This window comes from Cyphomyrmex costatus, unplaced genomic scaffold, assembly GCF_001594065.2.
Source record: "Cyphomyrmex costatus isolate MS0001 unplaced genomic scaffold, Ccosl1.0 scaffold277, whole genome shotgun sequence".
NCBI lineage: Eukaryota > Metazoa > Arthropoda > Insecta > Hymenoptera > Formicidae > Cyphomyrmex > Cyphomyrmex costatus.
The window spans coordinates 360,274-382,815 of NW_017276877.1; the positions used below are offsets into that span (position 1 = coordinate 360,274).

Consider the following 22,542-nt stretch of genomic DNA (forward strand, 5'->3'; position numbering starts at 1 on the left):
TGCATTGGTGGAAATGAGCATAAGTCTAAGAATTAGATAAAGAATAAATTGAACGACATTAAAGGTAATTTAAAAAATTTAGAGCTTTAACACAATTATAATATTGAATTCCGATCAATCTAATCGATGATTAACTTGCTCCAACAAAATTACTATTTCGTTAATCTTTAAGTTCAATCTAATCTCTTTCCATGTTAAATAACAAAAAGTTAATATTAATTTTTATCACACATATCTACAATATATTTTATTAAATCAACTAATTAAAAAGAAAAAAAAACTCGACGTTAAACATTTATATGTTCATATTATTAAATTGCTTAATAGTTTAATCATTCAAATCGATCTTAATCAGTCGAAATCACTCGTAGTATAGAGAATGTAGGGCAATAATACGACTTGCGTTTTTCAAACATAAAAGGTCTATTTCTTACAGCACAATGCGGGGCGAATAGAAAAGTCTCGTATCAAGTACAGGCAAACGTGCGCGTGGCGCGTGTGGGACTAGTCACGGCCGTGGACCACCGATCGTGGTCGGTGTGCAATGCGCGTCACCGCAAGTCGATACATCTCGAAGTCGAGCGCGAATACGTTCGATGCCGACACTTTGTTCCCATCGCTGTCGGCTGTCAGCTGCATCCGGACGGTGCGACGCCACGCTCACGATACAGAGGACAGATAGAGAGAGAGAGAAAATCGTGCGTGCATTCAGAATACCGTTCGATGCCGACACTTTGTTCCCATCGCTGTCGGCTGTCAGCTGCATCCGGACGGCGCGACGCCACGCTCACGATACAGAGGACAGATAGAGAGAGAGAGAAAATCGTGCGTGCATTCAGACACGGTTTGTCACGGTCCGAGTGAAGTGTCTGCAGATACGTGAGTCGGCATCGAGATAATCCCTTGACACGGGCAATTCTAGATAAATCATTATCTCGTAGATAGATATTCCCGCGGAGAGGGACTCCACCGCCCGGAGCACGCCGGAGCACGCCGAAATGGCCAAGTCGGAGAATATTTTTTTGTTCGTGCCCAACATCATCGGTAAATATACCTAATCTCGAGATATTTTCCTCGTGAGATAATAACACTGACAAGTGCGTGGTGTGGCGAACCCATTAAGCCCATTCTACAATTGCGCAGTTGTTATTGGTTGTAGTTGTAAGAATTAACCGATCGCAGTCGAATGTTCTCCTCGTATTTGACTGCGATTGGTTGACCCTTACAACTACAACCAGTTACAGCTACGCTCACGCAATTGTAGAATGGGCTTTACTTTGTACTGTAATACGCATTAAGGCCCGGTTGGATCAACACATTACTTGATTTTAAGCGAAAGACTTAAAACTCTATCTTGTATTAAAGCCGAAAGAGAGACGGAGACCGAGACAGTTTAAGTCTCGCTTGAAATCGAAATCACGTTGGCGCAATCGGGCCTAAAGTCTGGGCATGTATCGATGCGCGCCAAGATTCAATCGAACGGGACGCAGGTGGCTGGAAAATCAGATTCTCCCTCGACGAGTCGTTTCGCGTAATTTCGAGTAATTCGGTCGACGAGGCCGACCGTATAAAACTACGAATCATGCGGCCGTACACGACGTTTTTAAGGTTGCCTTTTATTGATCCAGTCAACGCCGCTATTGTTTTATGTAACATTTATATCGGCCAGTCGATAATAAATCTTTCTCGTAATCCTTTCGAAGCAATTTCTATTTCGAGCACTTAGAAGCATAAATTTTCAGATCATCTTCGATTGATTATATTAGTCCAGTGTTTTCCGATTTATCATCTAGATGATTATCTAGACAATTTTATCTAGATAACGGAAAACACTGTATATTACTGATAAAACAGTGGGTAAAGTCATGTTTATGTGCGAAATATGACGTCGGCAGAAAGTATAATTATGCACTTCAACAGGTTTCGGCCGAGTGATTCTGGCGTTGATTTCCTTCTACTTTATGTCAACCAACTACGTTATTGCATCGTGGTGTTACGTGGTTAGCTCGTTGCTGGATGCAATAGACGGCCATGCGGCCAGGTATTACAACCAGAGCACTAAGTTCGGTGCAATCTTGGACCAGCTGACGGATAGAGTCGGCACGATGTGTCTCATGGCTACGTTATGCCAATTCTATCAACCCTATACCTTCTGGTTTCAATTGAGCATGGCTATTGACATATCCTGTCACTGGATATATCTGCACACGTAAGAAATAATATATATTACACATTTAAGCTGGTATTTGTAGTTGATTTTTATATTTGAGAACGTTTTAAGTACAGTTTTAAGATGTCGCGAGCCAATCAAATGGTCGCATCAGCATCTTAAGATGATCTTAAAATAAGAACGAGCTATGAATATAGCTCTTAGGCCGGTATTCATAGTCGGTTCTTATTTCAAGACTGTCTTAACTAATGTCTTAAGATGCTAAAGCGGCCCTCTTCGTAACTCCTCAAGACTGAACTTAAGACGGTTTTGAATATAAGAACTGATTATGAATACCGGCTTTAGATTGCATTACATCAGTACAGTCCAAGATTTCCAGGCACTGGCTTTTGACGTATATAAGTATTCACACTTATCGCTTTTCTTTCTCTGTCTCTGTTAAGAAAAACGAAGTTAACAGGTGTGAATACCGATAGGTTAATTATCTTGAACAGCACTCATAAACACAATAGATATAGACTGTATATTGATCAGCCTCTAAATTTCAATTGAACATACTAACATCTTTTTTCAATTATCAGCATCTCTTTAGATCTGTTTTTCTAAAGTTGAGAACTAGTGTACACTTTTCAAAGTGAGATAGGTATATGTTTGATCTTTCATGAAAGCGAGAAAGAGTTGTAGTAGTTCAGTGCGAGAATAAAAAATATACCTTTTAACTTAATACTTTCGAGAAAAAGAGTGATATGTTTCAGGCTAATATTTTCCTATCAACTCCTCTCCAAGCTACTCTTCACTCTTTCCAATCCAATAGTGACAACTTCATAAAAATACGCAGTCTATTCTCATTTCGTCTAAGGCCGGAATCAGACTACGCATTGAAAATTGAGATTGAAAAGATTGAAAGATTGAATTTTGGCTAATCAAAATAACAGGAGCTAAAATTTCTTTATCCTCATTGGTCAAATTTCAATTTTCCATCTTCAATCTCAATTTTCAATGCGTAGTCTGATTCCGGCCCAAGATAACGTTGCATTATACATATAATAATGTATGCAACGCAATAAAGGAAGTAATTGCTTTATCGAAATACCCCAGGACTCTCCTGCAAGGAAAAACCAGTCACAAGTTCGTCGACATGTCCGAGAATCCGATCATGAGACTGTACTATACGAATCGTCTGGTACTATTTTTCATGTGCGCTGGCAACGAAGCATTCTATGCCGGTCTGTACCTCCTGCATTTTACTTCCGGACCAATTTGTAAGTATTTGTAACCAATGTCGTGATTTTCTTTTCAAACGTGAGAACGTATAATGACACTTTACCTTGCAGTCGTGGGCATGAGTCTGTACCGATTAATCGTGTACTTGACCTTCCCGATAGCATTTGTCAAAGCCGCTATCTCTCTACTACATGGATACGTGGCGTGCATCAATCTCAGCATCATTGACGTGAAAGAACGTCAGGAGCGGCTTAAAGTAAATTAAGAATCTCGTTCTCTCAACACATCATTTGCTAGTCAAGTTGAATGTGATCTACAAATCTTCCTATTCTATAAACTGTTGACACACGCATTGTTTACGTACTTCCATATATATTTTTAAGAAGCAGAAAGAACCTTTTTAAAAATGCGTGGTCAAAACGTGTCTCTATTGAACTTATAGACCTATCTTGGAAGCTTTAACGACAGCAGTCGTTTACTGCTATACATTGTCTCAGATATAATGTATAGTAAGAAAGCTTAACAATAACACTCTTCAAAAGTCATAGAATAGGTCTATTAGTTGATGCGTAGGAAAAAAGATACTATTCTTTGAAAATAATCCAAAGATAAATGGCCGGACCTCTTTACTTACGTTAGAATATATGTGAAATATATACTTTTACGAAAGAGGAGAGGAACTTGTTCTCAAAGCACTAATAGTCACAAAGACCAATATATTTCGCTATACGTCATAGTTTCATAAGTTACGTTCGGCAGAAAAGCAGTTTTGCAATTGTAAAAAAAATTCTTGATCACGATTGGCCTCGTCTTCAGTTCCTCATTGGATCTAAATACATAAACTAATCATATTAAATAATTTTACAATTGCAAAGCTAGTTTTCCCTGCTAAATGCAGTCATAGACTTGTTGTTTAGCGTATCGTTTATAGCATTTATTACACACTAGAACAGTAAGTTATTGACGTTGTATTTTCAGAATCTTTGATATATAGAAATCATATATATATACATATAGATTCCTATGAATTGATATCCTTGTATTTTTTTATATTTCTCAGGTAGACAGTTTAGAGAATCTTAACATTTTCCTCGTGTAACACATTCTGCACATAGCAAAACATGATTTCAATGTATTACAATGTGTTGAATAAAACATAATTTTAACATTTCCTCACTTAAGTTTATTACAACTGAATTCTATGAATACCAAGTATACAGAAATATATCAACGTATACAGAGGGACGAGCTGTAATTGTATTGAACGCGATACATTTATCGACTCTGTCCAAACTCGCAACATATGGTAAACAAAAATAATCGAAAACAAAATATAAGTATTGCGGTGTCTTTTCAAAACTATAACAAATATATAAATATTGTAAAGTATAAACTCAAAATAAAAGATACATTATCAATACGCATCAAGCGCGATAAGAGAGGAAAAAAAAAAATATTCTCAATTCGTGATGTAAAGAGGGAAAAGATAAGGAAACGTGTAGCATACGTTGGACATTGCAACGAATACCCGGCATATTTCGCGGTATCGTTCCACACGAGGAGCCCCGGGGGGACAATGACGCGCGTGACCGTACCGTAATCGAGGGGCACCTGCTCGCAAAAACAAAACATGATAATTAGAAAACGTGACGGGCGAGGTTCGCGGGCGCGCGCGACCGTTCAACGGCTCGGCGCGAGACGAGGTGACAGCGGGGAACGTAAGGGAATCTTTCGACCCGGACGACACGGGCGGGCGGGCTCCAAGCGAGAAAGTGGAAAACAAACGGTACTAACCTCAAACTCCACGCTCCCCCGTGACCAGTCATAATTTCGGCGCCATATTATCACTTCAAACACTCGCGCATATCGAGGAAAGTTGGCGAGCCTCCGCCGGAGTGCCTCTTCTTCTTAACGCCAGGACACCGCGACAGGTGATCCGCGCGGCGCACGGCCCGCGGGGACGCAGCGGAGGATGCCGATCAGCGAACGTCGGGAGTTTCGGATGCGGACGCGGCACGCGTAGCGCGGTACGAGAGTTATAAAAACAAACGAGGATCCCGGAGTCCGGAGTATACCGGCACTCGTCGAGGCGGCGCGATTCGGCAGCGAGACGGTGGCGCCACCGTCGCCCGCTACCGCCGCGGCGCCGGCCGACGTCCCTTTCGCGCTCTCGCGACCATTCGAATCTGCGGATAACCGCCGCATCCTGTCACCCCTCTAATCGACGTGATAAAGCGCGAGCCGAACGCGATCAGCGATGACTCCGTCACGCGATCTCGACGTTCCTCTTGCGACAAATACATTTCGAAAAATAATTACTCTCCTGTCCGATAGAATTCTCACGTTGAGTCTTCGAACGACAAGCGAATCGAAAATAAGGGTTTCTATTATTATACTTCACAAATCTATAGTCCTCTCTTTTTTTTTTTTTTTTCATTTAATGAACACTATTAAATTTTTTAATAGATCTCCAGGTAGAGAAAAATTTCAGCTACTCTCCAGTTCTCCTCATTCTCTTAGCACGGCGATAAACTGTTCGTTAAGATTTAAATCTGCCCTTGAAGGATATACCAACTTGAGATTTCCTTGAGTGTCGACTACTTTGACTTGTTGGACCGTCAAGTTGTTACACTTGTTATCCGTGTCCTTCGGTTCTGTGGAATCGATGAGACCCGAAACTGTCAATTCCTTCAGAAATTGATCCAACACATTCCTGGGAATAAAAGAGTACACTATGTTATTGATAACAGAATTAATTTCAATAAAAATATATGTGTAAAGACTCTTATTAATAAATAAAATTATAAATGTAAATAAGGGCATAAGAGTCGAAAAAATTAAAATAATTTTAAATGTCTTTAAAAATTATGTAACAAAGAATTTTAATAGATGTATTCTTAAAATAATTACTTGTTACTAACAATATTGACATTATATATAGTTAATGTTATAAACGACAATTACATGTTTCGGCTTCTGCATCGAGCCATCTTCAGATTTTTCTTCAAATAAAACTAGATATGCAAACGAATATACAAGATAGGAGTTCTCCGATGAATTATAATTTGAGAAAAAACTGTTCTCAAGCAGTTGGTAAACTGAATGTAACTGTTCCTCTTAGAACAATTCAACAAAAGAATCCATATATATACAAGCTAATAATAAAGTGTGTCAACAAAATTAAAAAATTATTATTTCCATATGGAAGAGTCAGATATATAATATGTGTGCACATTATAAAAGATAATCGTGGAACTATATAATATATGTAATTTAGACTATTTTATTTATTTATTTAATTTTAATAATGGATCTACTGGATTTTTATACTGGATTATACATTTTTTATTACATTTTTGTTAAGGTAATATATACAATTTACTTCTTTATAATTAAGTTTTTAAATTTGTATACCTTTTTGTCAATAGATTTGTATAGCTCTTATGAGGAAAAACACAAAGGAAGATCCATATTTAATTATACATATTTAATTTTATATTTACGACTCGTTAATTAATTATTCAATTTACACTTTTAATTTTATATTTTTGACTCGTTAATTTTATTATAATTGTACACATGTAATTTATTGTTGATTCGTTAATTATATTATACACACTTAATTTTAAATTTAACATTGAAAATGACCCGATCGGTGTCGAAACGTTTGTGAATTTTACCTACTAATTTTACGATGTTTGCGAATTTTGCGAATTTTATTTTAATGTATTATGATTTGATTTCATTATAATTATAATTTTTTTAAAAATTATTTGGCTCTTTTCTCTTATTTTCAACTTATTTATTTTATACTTGTTGAGCCTTCTATTAATTTATTTTATTATATAATATATAATCAAGTATATATATAATGTCAATATGGTTAGTAACATCAATTTTGTTTAAACATAATTATTTTAAGAATACACATCTTTAAAATTCTTTGTTATATAATTTAAAAAAATTTGACATTTAAAATTATTTTAATTTTTTCGACCCTTATGCCCTTTATTTACATTTAATTTTAAGAATTAATTTTTTTTTTTAGTACTAAAACATAGTAAGTATAGCAAGCTTTAGGCCTATTCTGTAACTCTAGGTTTTTCATTTGCTGTTAACTTACAGTTAGGTGTAATCTGATGTTTTATCAAGTAGGCTTTATCTATGATGATGTCATGAGTTAGACATAAAGCCCACTAGGTGAAATATTAAGTTAAGGTAACCAGTAAATGAAAAACCGGACCTTAATGATAATAACAATATCATTACATGTGTTGCATAGGTTTTATATGTGATTAAAAAAACTGCAGAACAGTAATACAATGATATCATTGCTGTCGTTAAAGATTACGAAATAAAGGTCTTAAATCGTAAAATATTGGCTAATTACAATCGAATGAGAGGAGAATTGGAACAATTATTGGCACAATATTGGTCAAATATCAATATTGATCAAATATTAGCTCAATATTGGTCCAATATATCTTCAACATTTTCAAAAGTATTTTTAATAAATAAAAAATTAATAATTATCTGCTCATATAAATTAAAAAAATTTTTTTAAAATAAGTATACTTCCCAGGTCAACGTTTCGAATTAATATTATTGATTGTAATAAATTTATTGAATTATAATAACAAATATAGCTCATTGTTCTTTGACCTGGGAAGTATACTTATTTAAAAAAATTTTTTAATAAATAATTACTACAAAAGTACATTAATTTTAATCTTGATTCAATTAACTCTCCATCTTTTTCTAGTTCTAAGAATTAAAGATAAAGAGTAAACTGAACTGAGATTAAAGCTAATCTATATATACATCGCTAGAAATGAGCATATAACTAGTCGATCTCTCAGCTCACTATACTTATTGTGTATACTACAAGATTTACAGTTAAAAGAGTTGAGATAAATCATGTAAACAATGTCAGATACACATTAGAATCTCACCTGCAAATTGTGTACGACAAAGCACTAGTTACTTCTACAAGCATCTCTTGGGTAGCTATAGACATTTTTGTTGCGTCACTGTTTGTGATGGGTGGAAACGAAATAACGTGCTGCGATTGGTCCAACAGACACGGGAATAAAGATTTGCCTTCCAGCAGATATAAATACTTGTGTATTCCAGAATACACATTTCGTTTCTTTTCTTTACGTAGAGTCTCAGCTTCTATCTGCAACTTCTGGAACAGATCTGCGCCAGTGTATATCTTGCTGTACATTAGAGGCTTTATTTTCAATTCTGTGGGCACCATTGCCGTATACGTGAGTTCTCCTACAAATAACAAAATGTATCTTAATAAAATATCAATGCGCAAGTAATACTTTTATTAAATACTCAGTATTTACCAGGTACAATGAGTTTCAAATCGTGAGTCGCTATTGTAGCTGCATTCCTTTTCTCGCATATCCCATCGTGTAATCTTGTTTGCAGCTGAATGAACTTTTTGAAACTCTCCTCTGTGAAGCTTATATTTTTCACGATGCACGCGGCTATGTAAGGCCTGATACTTTTCACATGTTCTGTCATTTTTATCACTGGCGTGTCGTCCAGTACTTTCAAGACTTTCAATTTATGTGCCAAGCCATCGACTACACTTTCGCTTTCAGAGACCTTCTGATTCCTCTTTCCTTTCTTCGACGTATTTTCCGTTGTGGACAATTCACTTTTCGGGCAGTGCAACTTGACGTAGTCTAGTATTTGCTTTGTAGAACATTGATTGATCAATTTTGTCAGCCTCCTATCCGACAATTTATTCCCTTTCAGATACACCTCCTTCAGTTTACTACAATCCGTTAATTCGCTTGGTACAACTGTGTATCATAATATAATTATGTATTACTTAAAAATATTCAACAATGCAATTCAACGAGAAACATATACATATAAAGTTGCATTACCAGAAATCAAGTTATCTGCTATATTCAAAGCCTTCAATCCCTGCAGTCGACTTATAGTGATTGGAATTTCCGTTATTTGATTCCCGTTAACATGAATCTCGGACAAATGTACGAGCTCTGTGTGACAAACGTCGGGAAAGGCCTCAAGCCGATTATTCGATAGGTCTAGGATACTCAATTTTGTGCACAAAGCTAGCGACGGGACGTCTCGTAGAAGATTCGAGGCAAGATTTATCGTGCTCAGATTAGGATGATCACCGAGTTCCCTCGGGAGAGACGTCAACTTGTTCATCGAGCAGTCGAGCACCTTCAGCTTGGCCAATTTAGCTATCGCGCACGGTAACGCGGCGATCTCGTTCGAGTGGAGCACCAGAGTCGCAAGATTCACCAACTTCTCGATCTCGTCCGGCATCTCCTGAAGACACGTGTGCGTTATGCTGAGATAATTCAAATTGTGAAGGGTAAACAAGTTCTTGTCCAGGCCGGACGTTTCGATCAGCTTGGACACCGACGTGCCCGACAGCACCAATTCGTGCCTGTTTTTCTCGGCCGCTTGTTTCACGGCCTCCCATGAATCCTCGAGAGTCATCGTGGCGAATTCCTCTTGTTGAGAAGTTTATTCACTCCCGCGTGCAACCACAATGTAAACAGATAAGGAAGAGGTTATTTTGAGGTTATTCGTGTTCTGTAGATCGACTCATGACGCAATGCGATGCAAGATGCAAGTAGCTTTGCATCATAGGTCGGCTAAACTCGGCTGAACTCGATCGATTAATCGAATCTCGTTTAAGTTCAAAGCTCGATTGTCTCTTCGATTTCTCTTCAAATTTAAAATTCAAATCCGAAGAAATATCAATTATCTTTAAATCTCAATTTAATTTACTTTCTGTCTTTGTCTAGTTCTAAGAATTCAAAAAAATACATAAAAAATCAATTAAATCGAGATTAAAGATAATTTATATTGCCAATTGATATAAATCATCTGATTAACTCGTCAGGTAATACTATATTCTAAAAAGGTAAAAAAGGTGTCAAAAGTGTGTACGCGCTCGTATATGTGTGCTCCTTGGAGAGGATAATGACTTAATTTTTTTTCAAACCTACTTTCCAAACTATCAAATAATTTTTTTCAAAAAATATATGGAATCTTTTAATTATGCCAATTACATATAAACAGAAAATACATATATTATTGAAACAATACAGATATCATAAATACCTAATGATAAATTCATGAAACTTTTATATTGCTTTTTTCCTATATATAAAGCATCCATTATACAAACACTTTAAAAGATAAATAAAAATGATAATAGCTTCAATTATTTTTAACAAAATGATAACACTTTTAAATCAAACCAAGAAGATGGATACCTCTTTTATTTATAAAAATCTAAAAAATAAGATCTTATTTGCAGTACCTTGTGTTCTCATTCAATAATTATCTTTTTAATTTCAATCCAAGTAATGTTTTTGAAAAATAAAACCCAATATCTCTCTCTTTGTCATCCCATTCAAAGATCTTTCAATCTTTCTTGTAAAAAAAACTCGGTGCCGCTACATCAAATAAAGAAAATGATTTACTTTTTTAATATTATTTATTACTTTAGTAACATACAACGCAAATTTTTCAAATTAAAATTTTTTATTCTTAACCTATTCTTAATTCTAAGTAATCACTTTTACTATATGTAATGTACTTTTGAATTTTATTCTACTTAAATGTAAGTTGTATAATAAGTACTTATCCCCGCGATATTACTCATTCGCAAATCTTTTGTTTTTTTACTTGGTTATAAGTTTTTTAAATACTTAGCTGATTCTATTTCAGAATATATTTTCATTTTCTATGTGACATTCACATTAATTTATTACTACTTAATAAATTGTTTTTAATTTTAATTGATTATAATTTAATTTTTTTTGAATTATAAATTATCATTGTTCTTTTTAATATTACTTATAAATGGTTACCATTATTTTCTTTATTTGGTGTAGCGGCGCCAAGTTTTTTTTACGAGAAAGGTTGAAAGATCTTTGAATGGGATGACAAAGATATGTACTTGGATTTTATTTTTCAAAAACATGAGTTGGAATTTCAAAAATTATTGAATGAGAACACAAAGATATATTACAAATAAGGTTTTATTTTTTAGATTTTTATAAATGAAAGGTATACATCTTCTTGGTTTGATTTAATATATTTTAAGAAAATAAAAACAAAGTCTGCCGATATGAGCCAACACTGGTTATAAGTGTGTATTTTTAACAATTCATTCGGAATCATACAAAACATATACGTTTCGACCTATGGTTAAGATCCTTCTCAATACAAATAAGGAAATAAGTAAAATTTAAAATTAAGAACATCAAAATTGATAACGCATAAGAATACGATTACTCTAGTGGTAATGTCCAAATTAAGTCAAATCTTGCTCATCAAAGTGTTAAGTTTAATGAATGTCAAAATTAGACTATTTTTGTATAGTTGTCCAGATTCCAAACTGCTCGGTTTTTAATGAAATTTAAATGACAATTATTAGACATAACATAACGATTTGGAAGGCCGATGTGAAAAAAAATCATTAATATTTTGTTACAAAGAATTGAAGCTACTATCATTTTTTTTATTTTTTAAAGTATTTGTATATGGACGTTTCATATATAGGAAAAAAGTATTTTTTTTAATTGGCGTAATATAAAAGTTTCATGTATTTATCATAGATCATAGGTATTCATGGTATATCTGTATTGTTTCAACAATATACCGGGTGGGGCAATAACTTTGTCCACCTTAAATATCTCCGCTATTTTTAGAGATATGAAAATATTGTAATTACAAAAGTTGTACGGTATTAAGAACAGATCATAGGTATTCATGTATATCTGTATTGTTTCAACAATATACCGGGTGGGGCAATAACTTTGTCCACCTTCTCCGCTATTTTTAGAGATATGAAAATATTGTAATTACAAAAGTTGTACGATATTAAGAGGACTATAATATATGCTGGTTATAATTTTTTTAGGTGGAGACGCTTCGGAGATTTCGAGGTCAACTTAATTTTTTTAAATGGAATTATATGAATTTTTTTTCACTATATGATTCCTCTAATTATTCTGTACATAAAAATATCAAAGTAGAGATATAAAAAAACCAATACTTTACTAGATATTTTACACATTCTTTTGGTGCATATTGACATAAAATGTTTAATAACTCGTGAACTATTGACTTTTTGATAATCGTACCTAATGCTTTTGTAAACAGTATAATGAGATGAATCAATTGGTGTGAAGAAAACATATATAGTTGCTATAAAAAAATATGTATGCAAAATGGATAATTTAGAAATAAGCAACTGTGTTTTCTTTACACCAATTGATCCATCTCATTATACTGTTTACAAAAGCATTAAGGTACGATTATCAAAAAGTCAATATTAAACATTTTTTGTCAATATATGCACCAAAAGAATGTGTAAAATATCTCGTAAACTATTGGTTTTTTTATATCTCTACCTTGATACTTTTATGTATGTACAGAATAATTAGAGGAATAAACAAAATGATGTCAAGGGCGATTAAAGAGTCAAAAAAAATTTTTGTTCAACAATATATAAAACATATAATCAGTCATTTTTAATAAAATTAATTTAAACATTACTTAACACTAAATCGCCTAACAAATTATGATAATAAAATTAAAATAAACATAAGTATTAAAATATAAAAAAATATATAAAAATTAGAGGAATCATATAGCGAAAAAAAATTCATATAATTCCATTAAAAAAAATGAATTAAGTTGACCTCGAAATCTCCGAAACGTCTCCACCTAAAAAAATTATAACCAGCATATATATTATAGTCCTCTTAATACTGTACAACTTTTGTAATTACAATATTTTCATATCTCTAAAATTAACGGAGATATTCAAGGTGGACAAAGGTATTGCCGGTATATATTTTCTATTAATAATCGACGCAATTAAAAGATTTCACATATTTTTTGGAAAAAATTATTTTTGATAGTTTGGAAAGTAGGTTTGAAATAAAAAGTCATTTTCCTCTCCAAGGAGCACACATACGAACGCGTACATTTTGCGTCTTTTTTCTTACCTTTTTAGAAAGGTTTTTCGACTACTTATCACTTTTACCATACATATATTACTTGGATTGGATTATGTATCACTTAGGTTTTATTTTTATGATTTTTTAAAATCATTTTCAAACCATCACTTGGGTTGGAATTAATTACAAAATACATAGTTTATATTATGAAAATATTAATGATAAATTAAGACATTTTGCCCAGTAAACGAGAAATTATTTATTGAAGCGATGTCGAATTAAAAGTTTTCAAATTTTTAAAATATGTTTTCTATCCGTAATCCACTTCAATTAGTAATTACGGATTAGTTATTTGCTTCCTGTATCTCACCTATAATAATTTGAACATCACGCCCACATTATTTATTTAAAAAATGTTAAACAATTAACGACCACATCGGCCACAGTTCACATGCATGGTGATAGACTTTCGGAAAAAATTCTAAAATGTCTGGAACTTAAGAAAAAAAGCAACAAACAAACAAACATTTTAGAATTTTTTCCGAACGTCTATCACCATGCATGCGTGTGATCTGTGGCCGATGTGGCCGCTAATTGTTTAAAATTTTTGAAATGAATAAGAAGAACGTGATATTCAAAATAATATTGCGTTTCGGTTTCCTCGTGTCTCGGACTACATTTTAGAATTTTTTCCGAAAGTCTATCATCTTGCAATAATATATATATATTTTTTTATATTATTTATACATATACTTTATAATGTATTATTATTATATTCAATAAATTTTTTTATGTGGAAATACATCATAAAATAAATTATATTTTTTATAATATCGGGGGCCCCACACTGCTATTCGCCCCTGGTGTCTCGCATGTGGCCGCTAGAAGTGGCCGCTAGAGTCATACAAGTGACAACTTGAAATATGCTGTCAAATGTCAAATTTGTCAACTTGTCAAAAACGGAACCATATGCAACAGATTGTTTCATCTAAAATGAAGAGGAAACCAAAATCTGAGGTGATGATGGATCTAAATCTTAATTTTATACACATTTTAAATTTTGCATCGCGATATCCCAGCTAGTTTATAAAGCACGTAGAAAAAAGATAAAAGCATTTTTATTATTACACAACCTGAGCGGTGGTTATCGATTGAGCGTATGTAGAACTTGATTCAATTTAAAGGTGCATTCACATGCAACCGTCAAGCGTCAAGCAGTGGAAGTAGCAACCAATCAGCGAGACAATATGAGCAGTGGCATAAAAAATATTTTCTTCGTCACTGGCCATATCGCTTCGCTGATTGGTTGCTGCTTCCGCTGCTTGACGCTTGACATTGCATGTGAATGCACTTTTACAGCCCGTTCACACGGTACGGTTTTTTGACCGTTTCGATAATTTCACCGAATCGGTGTAAATCGAATCGAATCGGATGTCGCGTTCAGACGATACGGTAATTTCGTACATCCATTCTCCCGTATGCCCACCCATTTCGCCATCAGCTCTTTCCCGAGATGGATGTGAATACATTTATTATAACTTATTCAACTTATTGGCACTATCGCCATCGTTATAAAAAAAATTAATAGAAAATATTGGATACATCCCATTGTAAGTAAGAGATCTCGTTTGGGATTGTATCGGATACTTATGTAAAAGGAAAAAGTTCCGTATTATTAAAGGTATAGTCAGTAAAAATAACAATTAGTAATTATTATTAGTAATAAATAAGTAATAAGTAAGTAATTATAGTTAGTAATTATTTAAAGTATAGTTAGTTCCGTATTGTCAAAAGTTCCGTATTTATTTCTTCCATGGTATAAACAAATACGTATGTACACAAACACGACTATAGCTGAGAGCACTGCGTCAAACAGCTGACTCAATTGCTGCGCACTACGGCAGAAAAACCGAATCGGTAGAAAAATCGTATCGTCAGAACGCGCCACTGATTCGATTATTTTACCGAATCCCGTATACGGTTTGCAGTGACCGAATGTCATTTTTGACCGATTCGATCATTTTCCCGCATACGGTCGAAACCATACCGTGTGAACGCGTCCATATAAAATGTATTACCACTGAAGAGCACGGCAAAAATGCCGATTCGGTGAAATTACCGAAACGGTCAAAAAACCGTACCGTGTGAACGGGCTGTAGTGAGATCCATACGCATCCTCGATCATTCGCAACTCACCGACTCGTGTAAAAAAGAGGCACATAGTGTGTCTCACGCTGCGCATTCACTTGGCGCGAGACATTACCGTCTTGATTAAATGACATACTATAATATTTTATTGAGATTTATTAACATATAGATAGATTTATTAATTCCTTTATTGTTTAACACGTGGAGAGAAAAATTCGGTTATGAATTACACAACTTGAAATTTTGTTATAAACAATTTTGATGATTGAGATAATTAGCGATTAATTTATCAAACGATATGTACTATCTTATTTATGTGAGTAGAATAATTAAATTTTCATTGTTCAATACATAAAAAGGGAGATGAGAATAAATTATATACGCAGTTTAATGAATGATATAATTTAACGTTATAAATATTTTGCAACTATTTTATATAAATATCTTATTGAACACTAAATTAATTACATAAAAAGAGTTCAAAATTGTATAAAAATATATTTTAATATTAATTATAGAATATTAAAATATATACTAAAATTTATATATGATTTTCGTTTTACTTCTGTTATATAGATTTGTGTTTATATAATTTTAGTTTTATACTTCTGCGTTTTTAAATGTCATAAAAACGCAAAACCCCCTGAAATACAGACCTGTATGTAAATATGTGGACGAGACTGATTAATTTTTTTCCAACCAAAAATTATCATGTTGCTCGTATAATAGAAAGGGGGACCTAAGTTTCTAACATTTGGTTCTAGTACACCATTTCAAACAGGTTTTAGATAACGCGCAATAGAATTTTCGTAACGTGGCTTTTAGCCTCCTGCTATCTATATACACTAGTACTAGTTAAACATTGCGATATCCATAAGTTTGCAATTGGTCGCTACCATTTGTAATCACTTGAATGATTACAAATAGCGGCATTTTGCTCGCTATTTCTTGAGTGCGGAAAACCCCAGCGGTATCAATGCCTCTTCACTGTATTTTATGCAAAGATTTTGTCTATTGCGAGTATTACAAGATTCCTTTTTTTGAGATCTAATAAAAATCCAATCGGATTCCTCAAAAAATATTTGGATTCTGATTGGAAAAATTTATGAAGACTCAAGGCTGGACATGTATTTAAAAAATTTTTATTTGAAAAACAGCATTTTGTAAGACACAGTTGTATTGTGTATTTTATATTTCATGAGAACATGTAAAAGTATTTTAAATTTCAAATACTAAGATTGATAATATAATCAATTTTATTATTATATTAGAATTACAAAATACAAAAACTTTTAATATTTAAATTTTAAATATATAATTATTTTATATGCTTCGCTGAATACAAGATACAAAATACATTTATATTATGAGTACTGTGTTTTAAATAAAAACTATTTCAAATACATGCTTAGCGCTGCGAGAACTGCAGAGATGAAAAACATTTTGTAAATACAATCATAAACAGAAAGTCCAAACAAATCCCATTTATTCTCTACAATATTATTCCAAAGTTCTTTCTAGATTTATTTTATATTGGTGAACCACTTGAAATACTTGAAGCGCATCTACGCTTCACAAGCAACTTTTTATGAACACATTTAAAGAATGTAAATATTTGAAATATCTCGAGCGTTTTATTCAAATTTTCTTGTTTTAAATTAAATGAATGTTTTAAGTGAAGTAACGTATTGTAATCGTGAGTATAATATCGAAAACGGCGACAAAAATGTCGACCTCGGTTATTTGCTGTCATACACCGAGGTTCTTCGATGACAAATGTTTGGCAAGATTTGCATGTGAATGACTTTTCGTGTCGGAGTATTAATCCTGCCGTTCTATGTGCTAATAACGCCGTTCTCCTATTATGCAGACGTACTTGACGCATCAAATGGCAATGACCATCTAAACGGAGTGCTTCTTCTTCACTTCCGCGGAAACATCTCACCCTTCTAAAATTTTTTATCTCTTATTCCTTGGCATATGCAAATAAAATATAGATATCTTAAGGCACTAATTGAAATTTAATTTATGATATTCTCTAAAATTGTTTCATAAAAAATTCATTTAAGCTAAAAAAAAAAAAAATATAAATATTTTTCATAGCATTTTCTTAATGCTTAAATCGATTCTTAATTAAATACTTTTAAATTGATTGATTATTAAGAAGTAAATATTTTTAAATTAAAATAATTGCGTTTTTTAGGGAATGCGACTTAATATCTTCTAAATTAGAACGTGTTGACTCCTCTAAATTACAATATTAGTAAGAATTACATTATCAGATGACGATTAATCCACATAAACAAAATGATGTCAAGGGCGATATAAGAGTCTCAAAAAGAATTTTCGTTCAACAATTTCCCTTTTTATGTATTGAACAATGAAAGTTTAATTATTCTATTCACGTAAACAAAATAGTACATATCATTTGATAAATTAATCGCTAATTATTTCGATCATCAAAATTGTTTATAACAAAATTTCAACAATATAAAACATATAATCAGTCAGATTAATCCATGTCATTGAAATTGCGAAAAAAGTACTAAAATTCGCATTTTCTTAATGCTTAAATCGATTCTTAATTAAATATTTTTAAATTGATTGATTATTAACAAGTAAATATTTTTAAATTAAAATTGCGTTTTCTAGAGAATGCGACTTAATACCTTCTAAATTAGAACGTGTTGACTCCTCTAAATTACAATATTAGTAAGAATTACATTATCAGATGACGATTAATCCACATAAACAAAATGATGTCAAGGGCGATATAAGAATCTCGAATAGAATTATCGTTCAACAATAAAACATACCTATAATCAGTTAGATTAATCCATATGTCATTGAAATTGCGAAAGAAGTATAGGTACTAAAATTCGGTCTCCTCTAAAGTAATCATCATGTTGCGTCGGTAGGATTAATGACTCATATGCAACATAACGGCGTCGTCGGGGTCTTGATGTCGCACCTTCGAGGTATATCGGAAAGATACCATGCTTAAATCTGAGCTCGCCATAAATCCAAGTCCACGGTTATCAACGGATGACCCCGATCACTTCCGGAGCCGCTTCCTACGACGACGAGCACATCCGTGCGGGTGGGGCACAGATTTTTTTTCGATGTCGCGTACGTATAAAAACGGGAACGACCCGAGTGCTTACGTATCATTCGCGTTCGTTGTCGCGTGACTGTAAAGATATCGAAAGGTACCCTAGATTTCGTATTTCGTGCGGTACTTGATTGAACATCGATCATGCCGTGTCGATTATTAGCCACCCTCGTGTGGACGCTTCTCGTCCTAACGACGTTGACGTTCGCGTGGCCGAGCTTTCGTCGTCGGAACGGTCGGGACATCTTCGACAACGCCGTGAATAGTCCCGGGGGATTGATCGCTCATTTGCGGAATTTTGGCAGTTCCCTGTACAGATTCCCGAGCAATGAGACCGGATTGAAGGTGGCACAGTGGCGCGAGGATATGGATGTAAACCCAGAGGAGTTGGGCGAGTACGTGGAAGGAGATATCCTGTTTCCGCCAAACGTCGGAAGAAACGGTCTCGCAGCGGTTTCCGCTCGATGGCCCAATGGCGTCATTCCCTTCATAATTAGCCCTTACTTCAGTGAGTAATTTCGAGAACCAGGCATCCTATATACGAATTTTATTTTTTTTTAAACTGCGAACGAGACGCATTTCGAAGCATTTTATTTCAAAATAATAACATACTTATTATTTTAATGAATAAATAATAAGAAGAAACAGAGCTATGAGCCTAAAAATTTGTTGAATTATAATATTGATGGTAAATTAATTATGTCATTATGTTAAAAACATATAAAATTTAATATAAACATAAAAATATAAAAATATATAAAATTAATAAAAACAAAAATTAAATTTAATGAATAATTTTATTATTTCCTTTAATAATGTTGAGTGTTAATTGAACATTCAGATAATTTCCATAGTAAACACCAACTGACGCCAATCTCTTAGTATACACTATTGGATCATTCGTGTCCTACACATAATTCTTTTCTTTGAAAAGCTAAGAGTATTAAGTAATGAATGATATACAATTTTTTGAATGAAATACAATTACAATCTTCTAAGTAGTTTCCAAAAATATTAAAACATACATGAGAATCACTTAATAATTTTTGTATATGATATGTATTAAACTAATGGAAATTAATCCGAAACATGAATGATCCACAACATGTGTAGTAAAAAATCGGAAAATTGTTATATATGTACTAAAAGTTAATTATATTATATTATATTAAGAGGGAAATTATAATTAATATATAACTGTTATTTTAATTATAATTTCTCACTCAACAATATAATTATAATATGGCGTATAACATATTATTGTTATATTGTTATATAGGAAAATATAATTAACAGTTTCCAAAGAACACGCTGTGTCAAGAAAAAGTCGAAATGACTTTATTTTGATGTCATTTAAAGTCAAAATAATATTCTTTTTGTTATAAAAATTGACTGTTTATTGACATTAAGAATAAAAATTTTTATTTTTTGTTAACTTTTAAATTTTATTAAGAGTTCCTTAGGTTTGCTGGATTAAATATTTAAACGTTTATCTGAGCAATTGTTGAAAGCTCTCTCCTTTATCACCTAAGACCGCTATATTTTTGTCCTTTCATTCGTATCGCAGACGCACAGCAGCAGAAAGTTATATATGACGCAATGAGCGACTATCACAAATACACGTGCATCAGATTTAAGCCGTACACGGGCGAGGAAAGCGATTACGTCAGAATCACAGCTGGTAACACCGGATGCTGGAGCAGCGTGGGTAGAATTGGCGGCCGGCAGGACATAAACCTTCAGGTTCCCGGTTGCCTAACGCAGAAGGGTACGGTGATACATGAACTGATGCACGCCGTCGGCTTTTTACACGAGCACAGCAGATACGAGCGGGACGATTACGTGAACATTCTGTGGGACAATATTTCGAACGGTGTGTATCCCACTCGTATCCCACTCTTAAACAACAAAATTGTCTGAAAGAAAATATATAATTGTAAGGTCCAATGTTCTTTTGACATACTTTCTTTGACATCGTTTTGGTTTTCTTAATACCTGTACTACTTTTTAATGCTAAAGAATCTCAAATCTTGATAATTTTTAATGAAAATTTAATTGAAAATCTATTTATATAATATTAATTTATATAATATTAATATTAATAATATTTAAGATTAATCAGAGTATTAACTGAGATTTGTTTTTACAATATTTGATTACCTAAAGATTAAAGATTACGTATACCAAGAAATTTATGAATAAATTTCATTAATGATCCTCTTGGTAATACCTTTAGGTAATCATATATTATGAAAATAGGCCTTATTAATTTAAATAACATGTTTTTATTTGGTAATATCTTGTTTACTTCTATGATTCTTGAGATGTTTTCTATCGTTTCCCATAATAAGTAGGTGACATTCTAACATCAGCAAGACGTCATTAGAATATCACTTTGTTGTTTTTGGGTCATAGCATGAGAATTTAATATTAATATTATGCCTTTAATATTAAATATGATTGTATCATAAAAAATTTTAAGTTGTTTTTTTTATGTGCAGTTGCGGTAGTAATTAAAATAAGTTACGGTATCAATTAAAATTCTATTACTGGTTAAACATTTTTTGGAAAGGTGACGCACTTCCAATTAGTTTTCAAAAATTTGAATCACATGATATTTTGCTGTCGCACTGTGCTATGCGTACGAAAAGTCACCTTTACAGTCATCGGCCTAATAACCGGCCGAGGTTATCTCTTCTGCATGAAATTTTATTTTTATGAAATTCTGTTTTTTTATCATGTGCGTTATGCATGTAGGTCATACGCACAATTTTAACAAGGCTCCCCCGGAGATCACCTATGCCTTCGGAGTCGGTTACGATTATGGTAGCGTGATGCACTATTCATCGACAGCGTTCTCCAGAAACTATCAATTAAAAACTATCGTGCCTAAGGTAAGCGATTTTTATAAACATTTTTCATATTTGTTGTTTATGCCAATGCTTTATCATTAATTATTATATATTAATAACATGAATATATATTTGATCGCTCGACAGTTTATGTAGACAGAAAGTTTACCGATTTTGCTAGTTTCATAAAAAAGAAATACATTTTGTAAGTTTGTGAAACGCAAAAAGTATACAGAAAAAAAAATTCTTAAATATTTATGATAAGGCTCAATAAGTATTAAACAACTAATAAATTAAAGAAGACTCTCAAGAATTTCAAATAACAAGAATAATCAGGCTAATGAGAGCTATTCAGCGGTTATTGGTGCGATCATATATATAAGATATGTTAGAGTGTGAATATTATATACCACGTAAGTTCTATATAAACAAATAATCATGTAATTCAGCACTTGCGAGAATTGACAAGATTAGCTATAGACCTCTATTGGCAAGTCGACGTAATGATATTCTTCACAAATTCTTATTTTTCTCCTTCAGTTTTCTCTCTTCAGTTTTAAATTTATTTCTTTTTTTAATATTTAATTTAAAGATTTTAATATATCTTTCAACATATTATTAAGATCTTATTAGATGCTATAAGCATCAAAAATTTGTGATATTACTACGGTAGTTAATTAGATTTGCGTTTTAAGTTCGACGAAATGTTCGGCGCGCAAGGGGGGAACTACTTACGTGGTATATAATATTCACACTCTAACATATCTTACGCACCAATAACCGCTGAATAGCTCTCATTAGCCTGATTATTCTTGTTATTTAAACAACTAATATAATGAAATAAGGGCAATGAGTCAATTTTCATTAAAATCTTTAAATCAATCTAATATATTGCGAAGAATATCACGTAATTATGGCGTTTCGTCCCAACTTCCACTACTGGACTCATCAGTAAGGCATTGTAGTGGAAGCCTACCTTAGACGCCTATTTTAGTTATTAAATCGAGATTCTATATATACAGATATACGCGTATCAAAGCACTTGCGAGAATCTTA

General features: G+C 33.0%; 4 protein-coding genes across 7 annotated transcripts in view; 2 read left to right on the forward strand and 2 right to left on the reverse strand.

The window, feature by feature from the left end:
* Positions 1–5,465, reverse strand: part of tyf (twenty-four) — a 29,548-nt gene extending 24,083 nt beyond the window's left edge. The window contains exon 1 of the mRNA XM_018541158.1: positions 5,189–5,465. The gene's annotated coding sequence lies outside the window, so the exon portion shown is untranslated. The remainder of the gene's footprint in view (positions 1–5,188) is intronic.
* Positions 452–4,214, forward strand: Pis (phosphatidylinositol synthase). 4 transcript variants are annotated; one of them, XM_018541161.1, is made up of 6 exons: positions 452–591; positions 713–879; positions 942–1,044; positions 1,921–2,209; positions 3,269–3,432; positions 3,505–4,214. In XM_018541161.1, exons 3-6 carry the CDS (start codon positions 999–1,001, stop codon positions 3,657–3,659), a joined length of 654 nt encoding a protein of 217 aa, XP_018396663.1. In that variant the 5' UTR covers positions 452–591; positions 713–879; positions 942–998; the 3' UTR covers positions 3,660–4,214. The 4 variants fall into 4 exon arrangements, with proteins under 4 accessions (XP_018396663.1, XP_018396664.1, XP_018396662.1 ...); XM_018541162.1 differs by having other exon boundaries at positions 946–1,044; XM_018541160.1 differs by having other exon boundaries at positions 713–1,044.
* A 131-nt stretch (positions 5,466–5,596) lies between the features above and the next one.
* On the reverse strand, positions 5,597–10,010 carry LOC108774918 (leucine-rich repeat-containing protein 47). The gene is made up of 4 exons (XM_018541159.1): positions 9,301–10,010; positions 8,749–9,213; positions 8,347–8,674; positions 5,597–6,107 (listed from the first exon to the last, which is right to left on the reverse strand). Exons 1-4 carry the CDS (start codon positions 9,887–9,889, stop codon positions 5,903–5,905), a joined length of 1,587 nt encoding a protein of 528 aa, XP_018396661.1. The 5' UTR covers positions 9,890–10,010; the 3' UTR covers positions 5,597–5,902.
* An 8,768-nt stretch (positions 10,011–18,778) lies between these two features.
* The window catches only part of LOC108774899 (zinc metalloproteinase nas-4), a 7,004-nt gene continuing 3,240 nt past the window's right edge, over positions 18,779–22,542 (forward strand). The window contains exons 1-3 of the mRNA XM_018541129.1: positions 18,779–19,142; positions 20,202–20,507; positions 21,392–21,528. Coding sequence (XP_018396631.1) covers positions 18,779–19,142; positions 20,202–20,507; positions 21,392–21,528 — 807 coding nt within the window. The remainder of the gene's footprint in view (positions 19,143–20,201; positions 20,508–21,391; positions 21,529–22,542) is intronic.